Consider the following 11,497-nt stretch of genomic DNA (forward strand, 5'->3'; position numbering starts at 1 on the left):
AAGGGGCTAGGGGAAAAAAAACTGGTACAGCTGTGTCAGAAGGACTGGCCGCTTTTAACCAACAGCGGTAATCCTGCGGAGCGATGGCCAGGCGTAGGGACTTTTGATTTACAAGAATTAACCTTTTTACGCCAACAATTGGAAGATAGGTTTCCTAAACAGATGGATTATTGGTATGTGTGGGATAATTGGGCATTTGCTAGGCAAAAAGAAAAGCCTAGGAAAGTATCTTTAAAGGCCTTACAGAACTCAGTTACTGCACCATCCGCCCCACCCTGTGCACCCCCTCCTGCTGTTCTTTCTTCTCCGTCTTCTTCCCTTCCTCCTGTCGCCTTCCAAGCCCCTCTGACTCAAGTCCCCGTGGGATTGGCTCCTTAGTCTAACAGAGAAGGGGAACGACCAAGGGCAATGATGACTAAGATTCATAAACCCTGGAGGCCTCAGGATCTGATCACCTGGAGCCAACAGCTCCCAGGGCTCCAGGATGATCCAGAAAAGGTTGTGCAGGTAATCCGGGGAATATTTCGTTTTTATGACCCTACATGGGTAGACGTCCAGATGCTGTTGGACGCACTGTTTACCCCAGACGAGCGATATGCGATCCTAGCAGCAAACCGCTGCTGGGCAGACCAGGGGGTTGCCGGGGATGGGCAAACCCCGTGGCCAGCAGCCGATCCAGGCTGGGAATATAATGGTGACGCAGATCATCAAATTTTGCAGCAAGCTAGACAGGGTATAGAGGAGAGTATACGGGTGGCAGGCCAGGAGACCGCTAATTGGTCTAAGGTTCGGGAGTGTCTACAACAACCAGATAAACACCCCTCCGTTTTTTTAGCCCGCTTGAGCAAGAGGGTTAGGATATATGGCGGAGGTATTGATCCAGAGGCTGAGGCGCACAGACCTTTAATGGTTTCCACGTTTGTGGAGCAGTCAGCCCCTGACATAAAAAAATATTTTTCTAAGCATGTCCCGGACTGGCCAGGGAAGACAATGGAAGAGATAGTCCACCTTGCTGTGTTTGTCTATAATAATCGTGAGGAGGAGAGAGCCAAAAATAAAAAACTCCAGAAGAAGGAGGAAGTGAGTTTGTTGGCAGCAGCATTGTGTGAGGGAATAGGAGCAAGTCAAGGAAGAGGTGGAGCTGAGGGAGAGGGGGAAGGTGGAATCCCGGAATAAGGAATTCGGGTCCAGTTCCAAATAATTGTTGCAATTATTGCGGAGAGAGAGGGCACTGGAAAAAGAAATGTCCAGTGAGGCCCCGGAAAGTAAAGGTAGGAAGAGTGCACGGACAGCAGGGGAAGCAAAGAGAACAGAATATGGGACGCCAGAGTTCAGTGAACCAACAATGACTGGAGTGGGAGAACTCCTAAATTTTGAAGGCAGCAGGGCTAGTCTCGAAGGATTTAAATTTAAATTTTCATGGGCAAATTATGGGTAAGATTGATGGACAGGAGGTTCCCTTTTTGGTAGACACCGGGGCTACACTTTTGCTTATAAAATTTTAAACCAAAAGAAGAAAAATCATTGAATACTGTGGTGGTACACAGGGTGATTGGGAGGGGGGAAAGAGCCTTAACCCAACCCCTCTTGTTAACCACAGGAGGGAAAGGAGTGTGGGGACGTTTTGTAATTTCTACAGATTCACCCTCCTGCCTCCCGGGAAGGGTCCTTCTTCAGGCACTTGGCACCCAAAATTATTTGCATCCGGAAGAAGTGAAATTGGTGATTTTGGGATCCTGTGTCCTGGCTGAGGCTCAGAAACTTAAAATTGGACGAGTGCAGGTTCCACAAGGCTTGGAAACGGTCCCTCAATCCCTGTGAAGTGCTTCGGGAATGGATGCGGGGTTGCTAAAATCGGCCAAACCTGTAATTGTGAAAATCAAAGGGGGCCCTCCCCCATCAATCAAACAGTATCCAATCCCAAGGAAGGCAAAGAAAAGCATCCAAAAACAAATCAATCACTATTTGAAGTTAGAAATACTGCAGGTTTGTGAGTCACCTTTTAACACTCCCATTTTGCTGGTAAAAAAGAATCGTTTGGATGCTGACGGAGATCCTGAGTATCGGTTTGTTCAGCATCTAAGGGCTATAACTCAGCATGTTGTTGTTCCCCACCCTGTTGTACCCGACCCATCCACTATCTTGTTGCAGATTCCACCTTGGGCAAAATGTTTTATTGTACTTAATCTTATGGCTGCCTTTTTCATTGTCCCAGTAGCCGAGGAAAGTCAAGATTTGTTTGCTTTTACCTGGAAAGAACAACAATTAACCTGGACTAGACTGCCGCAAGGATTCACCGGATCCCCGACTATTTTTTCCAGAATGCTCAGAAATGATTTGGCAAATACTGAACTTCCGGAGGGTTCAGTACTGGTACAATATGTGAATAATGTACTGTTAGCCAGCAGGGACTGTGAAAAATGTTTAAAGAATTCTGTCTTTCTGTGTAAGGCGTTAGCAGAAAAGGGGCATCGTGTGTCTCCATCCAAGCTTCAGCTGTGTTGACATGAGGTAAAGTACCTGGGGTTTATTTTAAAGGAGGGTAAGCGGTTGGTAAATCCGGATCGTGTTAAGGCTATTCTGGAAATGCCCCGGCCAGTGACTAAAAAACACCTAGAGGGTTTTTGGGAGCTGTAAAATTTTGTAGACCTTGGATTCCAGGGCTAGGAGAATTAATTAGACCCCTGACCGAAGCTATTCAGAAGAAGGAAGTTGAGCCTGTAACCTGGGGCCCAAAGCGACAAACGGTTTTCGCTAGGGTTAAGAAAGCTTTAACATCCACTCCAGCCCTAGGTCTCCCGTATTACAGTAAGCCGTTCGAGTTGTTTGTTCATGAAAAAAGGGGGTTGTCAGTGGAGTGTTAACTCAAATGCTGGGGCCCCACCGCAGACCGGTTGCATATTATTCAGTACAGTTAAATGCGGTTGCCAAAGGGACTCCAGGGTGCATAAGGGCCATAGCAGCCACTGCTACAGTTTTGGAAAGAACCAGACCTATAGTACTAGGGCACCCAGTGACTGTGTACATACCTCACAAAGTAGAACTGTTGTTAAAACAATATGCTACCCAAGCATTGTCACCACAGAGGGCGCGTCAGTATGAACTAATTATTTTGCAAGCGGACAATGTGACTTTAAAAAGGTGTAATGTCCTAAACCCCGCAACCCTGTTACCATTGCCGAAGAATGGAAAATTGCACCACTCCTGTAAATGGGTAATTCTAAGTTCCAGCAAACCACGCGAGGACCTTCAAAATAAGCCTCTGAAAAACCCCGACTTAGTGCTTTTTATGGATGGGTCTTCCTATTACCTGGAAGGACAGTGTGGATCAGGATATGCAGTTACAGACCTGAATATGGTAATTGAGGCGGAGCCCTTGTCCCCGTCAATGAGCACCCAGGGTGCGGAGCTGGTTGCATTAACCCGGGCAGCCAAGGTAAGCCAGGAAATGCGGGTACATATTTATACAGACTCTAAGTATGCTTTTGGAATTTGTCATGCAACAGGGCGGCTACGGAAGAAGAAAGGTTTCCTTACTTCAGCAGGAAAAAACACAGCTAATGGACCGGAGGTGGAACAGCTGCTGGAAGCCATACAACTCAGTTGCGGTAATTTATTGCCCAGCTCATACAAAGGACAATTCGGAAACTGCAAAAGGTAATGCCTTAGCTGACAGGGCAGCAAAAGCAGCTGCTCGACAGGTGTTTTTGGAAGCTGCTGCCGCTTTCCCAGCGGATTGGCCGGAGGTAATAAATCCAGCTAAGCTGTATGTAAATGTACCAAATAAGAAAATAAAGGACTGGAAAAATTGGAAGGCGAAGCGGACCGAGGATGAAATATGGACTCTGCAAGGGAAGCCCATTCTACCCTGCAGGTACTTGTTACCAGTGGCTAGGTGGTTCCATGAATGAAGTCACGGCGGCGGTGCAGTGGTAGTGGCTCTCATTCAACAAATTTGGGCGGCACCTGGGGTTTACGCAGCGGTGAAGCGCGTGGTAATCGCTTGCCCATTTGTCAGAAGTTTGCCAACATTCGCAGTCGGGGGGTCGACCGTGGGCGTGTTTCCCCTTTCAACGATTACAGATTGACTATGCAAACATGCCACCGGCGGAAGGTTTCAAACACCTCCTGGTAATAATGGATCAGTTGAGTGAATGGGTGAAAGCCTTCCCGACCCGGAAGGCTGATACTGCAGCAGTGGTCAAAGCTCTCGTAAAGGACATTATTCCAAGGTACAGGGTCCTGGAAGTGAGAGATTCGGATAGAGGGTCCCATTTTTCTGCTGGGATATTGAAAAAGCTATACCAAATGTTGGAAATCCATAGGGAGCTACATACTCCTTACCGCCCTCAGTCCTCAGGGCTGGTAGAAAGAATGAACCAAACCCTTAAAAATAAAATAGCTCGTGTTTGCTCACATACAGGCCTTAAGTGGCCCGCAGGCTCTAAATTTGGTTCTGTGAAAAATTCGAATAACTCCCAGGCATCCTGTGGGGCTCTCACCAGCGAAGGTTATATTAGGGCGCCAGTTAGCTATACCGGGAACATACATCCCGGCTAGGACCGGCTTCTTAAATGGAAACAGACAATTAACACCGTATGTAATGACACTGCAAAAGCATTTTAAAAGTATTTAAAAACAGGCAAGGTGTGGCCAAGCTGCTCCCATGAAAATTAAAGTACATAATATCCGGCCAGGGAATAAGGTAACGATTAAGGTGCATTTACGAAAAATCAGGCTCGACCCAAAATGGGAGAGTCCTTATATGGTGCTATTAACCTCTTATTTTGCTATTAAGGTGGAGGAAAAAGACACTTGGTTCCATCATACCCAAGTAAAGCAACTTTTCACCTTACCTACACCGAAGAAGCTGGAGTAAGCGGGGAGTAAACCATACCCTGGCTCGCCTACCCATGTGCATGGCTTAACCAACAGAAGAGAGTGGGGTAAATAAGGCACCTTCTTCATGTCCACGCTGGATTGGATTGGTCTTGGGGTAGTTTTAGCACTGTGTGGGTTAATTCGTATTATTCTCATATTATATTATATTGGTGGACCCAAATAACAGGTACCTCAACACCAAGATAGGCCCGCCCATGCACTGGGAATCCTGGGCCGTAAAGGCCCCGGTAATAGATATTTGGGTGTCATTATTGCCTTTTTTGTTGTTATTTCCAAGCTATGCGTACCGAGAACACAAGTCTTTTGTTTTGCTTGCTCATCATGTAGCTAATTTGACTAACCAAACTGATTGTTGGGTGTGTGCTCCTACTCCACTGTCCCCTAAAACAGAAATGTCTCTTGCCATGCTGCCCCTAACACTGGCAGAGTTGGCCACTATCGTGGGTCAGGAGGATAAAAATCAAACAAACTCGCCCTTTTGGAATAAGACGTCTTTACAGCAAGCCACCTATCAGGATCAAAAGTATTCAATTGCAATACTAACTAAGAAAGTATTTTGTTTTACCCGAAATCAATCTGACCAGTATGCACGTCCTGTAGGGAAAAGTTCTTGTGTTATCACTCAGTGGGCAGATGGGTATTAAATAAAAACTGAGGGCGAAGGCCGGCACTGTGGAAGTAGTAATTCTTCCCCTTTCGAAAAAACTCTTACAAATGACCTCTCCACAACAGGAAGTCAGACAGGTATAACTTGTCGTTCGGTTAATGTCTCTAATATATCAGGCCAATGGTGGGTTTGCAGTAGTCCCTATGGGAAGTGTAATTTAAATGGTACAACCGGGAACACCCCTACCCGTAGTAAACAAAAAGAATGGAAAGCCCCATTGGGAACATATAAGCTGTTCGGAAAGGCAGCATTAAACATTAAAGGAATTCCCCTAAAAACCAGTCCTTATTGGGCCCTACAGGATCATTATTTTGTGGCCGGAAAGCTTATAAGATGTTACCAGCTAACTGAACTGGTAGTTGTTATATAGCCCATTAAATTCCCCATCTTTATGTTACAACTACGTTACCTAAAGGCAAAATTAAAAACATCCGGAATACCCCTATTAAATCACGGGGGAAAACTCTTCAACGGCTAAATGCTGCGTTGAAGGGCAACGCAAAGAATCCCCTCACAACAGGAAAGCTCAAAGGGTGTTCCATTCTGGGGATAGTACCACTACTCACAGGGCCAGTCATAACATGCATAGGCCGTTACACCATGAGACTTCAAATGGTACTTAAAAAGGCTGCCTTGAAGTTAAAAAACTCAATTAGTGGTTTAAAATCAGCGGTAAAAACATTAAATAAGTGCAACAACTCAGAACGTATTCCCTCCAAAACAGGTTGGCCTTAAACTACCTTTTAGCATCCCAGGGAGGGGTCAGCGCTCTGATTGGGTCCTGTTGTTGTGTGTATGTAAATGATAGTAGCTATAAAGTCTATAAGGAAGTGTTACGGGCAAAGGCCCATGCCTGAGTCGGGGACCAAGCTGCCTACACCGCTCCTAAAAGTAATTGGTTGCAAACTCTGTTTTCGGGGTGGGGTTTATCATCATGGCTTAGTAGTTTATTCAGTTTATTACTTAAAATTCTCCTTCCTGTATTAATTGTACTAATAATATTATGCTGTGCAGTGTCATGTATTAAAAAGCTTTTGCAGAATATGTTAATTCGTTCTTTTCAAGGCTATCGCAAAGTACTTATGCAAAATAAATTGTAGAATAAGTAGGCAGGGATGCCTACAAAATCAAAGGGGGGACTGTTATAAGAAAGGGCTTATATGCTATTTTATATGAATGTTTAATAAGTTTGTTCTTATAACTTAGCATAAGTTACTAGCTTAGCATAAGTGATTAAAGTAGCTGAAGCCTTAGGCCAAGGTCAAGCTGACCTGAGAGGAAGGCTGAAAAAGCAGTTCCAAAATCAGTTGAAACTGCCCGTTATCATTAAAGATAAGGAAGAATGCAAGGAGTAGGACTAACTGTCTCCAGGAGCAAATCCAGCACCCGACAACGGACTTTCCACTCAGCAACAGAACTGTCCAATGGAAAAGAGCAGAGACCCCTACTCAAATTAGGGGATTGGACTTTGGACATGGGCGAGGGCGGTGTTACCATCTGTAGAGGGTATAATTGTTTGCAATTTCTGAGGGGCAGGGTTCCCTCTCCAGAGGCACCCAGCTCAAGCTGTATTTCTGTACACCAATAAAAAATGCCTGTGTAAATTGGATTCTAAATCTAAAATTCTGTGGAATCCTAAAGTGGAATCAAGCACCTAGAGTGGTGAGAGAAAGGGCTAATTGTTTTTTTTCCTTAACATGACCCCGTAGGGCCAGGCTGCACCGGGGCCTAACCCTGTTTAGGTCAAACCAAGCCTGTTACTGAGGTGACACAAGGGCACCAATGCGCGTTAAACCACTTCAAACAAACCGCAGACCCACCCCGCAGCCTCACCCAGCTCAATACGGGCTGCTGAGCTCCCCAGGGTCTGAGCTGCTTCCTCATGGGGAACAAGGAAGATTCAAGTCCACACTAGGAAAAGCAGGATGTGCCTTCCCCTCTCCTCACCCCACCCTACTGGGATCCTGTCAAGGTTCCTTCCCCACTCTGAACTCTAGGGTACAGTTGTGGGGACCTGCATGAAAACCTCCAAAGCTTACTTTTACCAGCTTAGGTTAAAACTTCGCCAAGGTACAAATTATTTTACCCTTTGCCCCTGGACTTATCGCTGCCACCACCAAACGTCTAACCAGTATTATTATTAGGAAAGAGTCCATTTGGAAACGTCTTTCCCCCCAAAATCTTCCCAAACGTTACCCCCACCCCCTTTCCTGGGGAAGGTTTGATAAAAATCCTCACCAATTTGCATAGGGGACCACAGACCCAAACCCTTGGATCTTAAGAACAATGAAAAAGCAATCAGACTCTTAAAAGAAAAACTTTAACAGAAGAAAAAAAGTAAAAAAGAATCACCTCTGTAAAATCAGGATGGCAAATACCTTACAGGGTAATTAGATTCAAAACATAGAGAATCCCTCTAGGCAAAACCTTAAGTTACAAAAAGACACAAAAACTGGAATATCCATTCCATTCAGCACAACTTATTTTCTCAGCCATTTAAAGAAATCATAAACTAACGCATCTCTAGCTAGATTACTTACTAAGTTCTAAGACTCCATTCCTGTTCTGTCCTGGGCAAAAGCATCACACAGACAGACACAGACCCTTTGTTTCTCCCTCCCCGCAGCTTTTGAAAGTATCTTGTCTCCTCATTGGTCATTTTGGTCAGGTGCCAGCGAGCTTATCCTAGCTTCTTAACCCTTTACAGGTGAGAGGGTTTTTCCTCTGGCCAGGTGGGATTTTAAAGGTGTTTACCCTTCCCTTTATATTTATGACAGATCCAGAAGCTCTTTATCCAGCAGTTACATCCCAGGCAGACTGCGAAGAGCAACAAAAGGATCTCACAAAACTGGGTGACTGGGCAACAAAATGACAGGTGAAATTCAGTGTGGATAAGTGCAAAGTGATGCACATTGGAAAACATAATCCTAACTATTCATATATAATGATGGGGTCTAAATTAGCTGTTACCACTCAAGAAAGAGATCTTGGAGTCATTGTGGAGCATTCTCTGAAAACATCCACTCAATGTGCAGCGGCCGTCACAGAAGCAAATAGAATGTTGGGAATCATCAAGAAAGGGATAGATAATATGACAGAAAATATCATATCACCTCTTTATAAATCCATGGTACGTCCACATCTTGAATACTGCGTGCAGATGTGGTCGCGCCATCTCAAAAAAAGGTATCTTGGAATTGGAAAAGGTTCAGAAAAGGGCAACAAAAATGACTAGGGCTATACAACGGCTTCCGTATGTGGGGAGATTAATAAGACTGGGACTTTTCAGCTTGGAAATGAGGTGACGAAGGGGGGAATATGATAGAGGTCTATAAAATCATGAGTGGTATAGAGAAAGTAAATAAGGAAGTGTTATTTACTCTTTCTCATAATACAAGAACAAGGAGCCACCAAATGAAATTAATAGGTAGCAGGTTTAAAACAAACACAAGAAAGTATTTTTTCATGCAATGCACTGTCAACCTCTGGAACTCCTTGCCAGAGGGTGTTGTGAAGGCCAAGACTATAAGGGGGTTCAAAAGGGAGCTAGATAGATTCATGGAAGATAGGTCTGTCAATGGCCATTAGCCAGGATGGGCAGGAATGGTGTCCCTAACCTCTATTTGCCAGAAACTGGGATTGGGTGACAGGGCATGGATCACTTGAGGATAACCTGTCTGTTCATTCCCTTCGGGGCACCTGCCTTTGGCCACTGTCGGAGGACAGGATACTGGGCTGGATGAACCTTTGATCTGAGCCAGTACGGCCGTTCTCATGTTCTTACAGGAGATCCTAACAGAACAAACGCAGCAGCTGTTCTGTGCTCTGCAACAGGAGCTCACGCCCAAATGAAGACCTGATTAACGCACAGATCGAGGGGCTCCAAACTCTCCCCCTGACCTTGGGGCGCCAACACACGGCCAGACACAGAGAAGGAGCTGACATCTCCTCCCTGGGATGACACCTCGAACAACCTGCTTCCACGACAGATACGACCCATTGCCATTGCGGACTGTGGGTGCGACTAGACTGGTGCTGACACAACTTCGCCATACGGAGCCAAGGACAAGCCGCGCTCAGGAGTCCCAGGCCCTGGGGATAAACCCAGCAGGAAGACCCTTCTGGGAGCCATTAAAGGTCAAAGATCCAAGAAGCCTTTTCCCTTGATTTAATGCTGATCTATGTGTGTGTGTGTGTGGGGGTTAATTTACTCCCTCCACTCGCTATCAGCCTGCGCTCTGCGCACAGGAATCCCGTCTGAAAGCCCCACCGGGGTGACCCGATGTCCCGATGTTATAGGGACAGTCCCGATTTGGGGGCTTTTTCTTATATAGGCAACTGTTACCCCCCAACCCCGGTCCCGATTTTTCACACTTGCCCTCTGGTCACCCTCGCCCCACCCTGCCCTGAGAATGACCCAGCCTGGGGAGCGCCTGGCCCCGGGGACGCCCCGCAGCCCGGGAGCCGCACGGGGCCGCGAGGGGCTTGTCGGCGGGTGCAGCACCCATGGGTGCCGGTCCGAGCGGGGCCGCACCCCCGGCTGGGGGCGGTCGGCGGGAGATGCCGGGGTCACCGCTCGGGTCGGGGGCGCTCAGCCCCCCACGGCACATTGTCCCCGCAGCCCCCGGCAGCGCCGGGCACAAGGGGGGCAGGACCCCCCCCGGTCACTATAGCAACATCACTGATCCCTGTCAGCGACCGCTCAGTGCCGGGGGGGGGCGCGGGGGGGGTCTCCCGACACCTCTGAACGCAGAGCCCAGAACTGCCCCCCCCGGCACCCAGCTCCCCCCACTCCCCCGCACCACCCCCCGGCCCGGCTGCCCCCGTCCTGCCCCCCCGCGATGCTCACGGGATCGGCCCCGGCAGCGGCACCCGAGGCGCAGCGCCAGCGCCATCCCCGGACCCCCCGCAGCGCGGCTGGACGCGGCCCCGGGACCCGAGAACGCCGCGGGGGGCGGAGCCAGCTCCTGCCGCGGCAGCCCCCGGCCCGCAGGGATTGGCTGGGGAGGGGGCATCCCGCCATTCGCGACGCGGAGGCCCGGAGCCGTCACCGGTCGCTGGGCAGACCCCGGCGGGCCAGCAGGCGAGGGGAAGGGACAGTCCGAGCGGGAGAGGACGGGCGGGTGCGGCGCGGCGGGGACCGTGGCCTCGGGGCTGCCCGGCCCGGAGCCGCGACTGGCTCTCCCCATCTCCGGCCGGGCTCCAGCCCCCTGATCTAGGCACAGGCAGACGATGACCTACCCCCTTTACTTTCTCTGCTTTTGCAGGTCACTCGGCAGTTTACATCATTCTGGGAACTCTGTTTGGTGCGTCTCCTCCTCTGGCCGGGAGAGGAGGTTCCCAGGCTCTGGGGCCTGGAAGGTTGCCCCACGCTGCAGTAGGGTCACTGTGGGCGTCAGTATCACTGGGTTTTGGATCCTGCCCTGGGCTGGTCTCTCCTGGTCTGGGGAGCCAGGCTCATGGGAAACTTCCCCATCTGGGATGCTGTCAAGGCGGATTCCCCACTGGCACTTCAAGCGCAGAAGGTGGGGATCCACAAGGTCTCTACACATTAATACTGGCCACTCCAGGCTTGAATTAAACTCCCACGGTTCCAGATCCCCCTGGCCTTGGGCTGGGAAATGCTGCCACCAAATGCAGAACCCCTCTGAGAGCCCAGGAAGGCACACTCGGGAATTCCTTCCTGTGGGGTACCCCCAAGCTCTTCCCCCCCCCCACCCCCAGGGAAGAGCTGAGAAAAGGAAAAGAAAAAGAAATCAGCTGTTGCCAGCAACTAACTGAAAAACGTGCACAGACCTCTAAAGACACAGAAATCCAAGCATGCTCTTCAAAAAGGTAAATTTTAGAAAGAAAGAAAGAAAGAAAGAAAGAAACAAAGAAAGAAAGAAAGAAAGAAAGAAAGAACATGTGGAAAATCAGGCAGTTGCT

At 48.4% G+C, this 11,497-nt stretch overlaps 1 protein-coding gene across 1 annotated transcript in view; it reads right to left on the reverse strand.

Annotated features, from left to right (window-relative positions):
* The window catches only part of LOC122463994 (proline-rich receptor-like protein kinase PERK14), a 28,644-nt gene extending 17,950 nt beyond the window's left edge, over positions 1–10,694 (reverse strand). Inside the window, exon 1 of the mRNA XM_043537672.1 lies at positions 10,419–10,694. Coding sequence (XP_043393607.1) covers positions 10,419–10,584 — 166 coding nt within the window. The 5' untranslated portion in view covers positions 10,585–10,694. The remainder of the gene's footprint in view (positions 1–10,418) is intronic.
* Between the last annotated feature and the right edge of the window lie 803 nt (positions 10,695–11,497).

Source organism: Chelonia mydas, unplaced genomic scaffold, assembly GCF_015237465.2.
Source record: "Chelonia mydas isolate rCheMyd1 unplaced genomic scaffold, rCheMyd1.pri.v2 scaffold_77_arrow_ctg1, whole genome shotgun sequence".
NCBI lineage: Eukaryota > Metazoa > Chordata > Testudines > Cheloniidae > Chelonia > Chelonia mydas.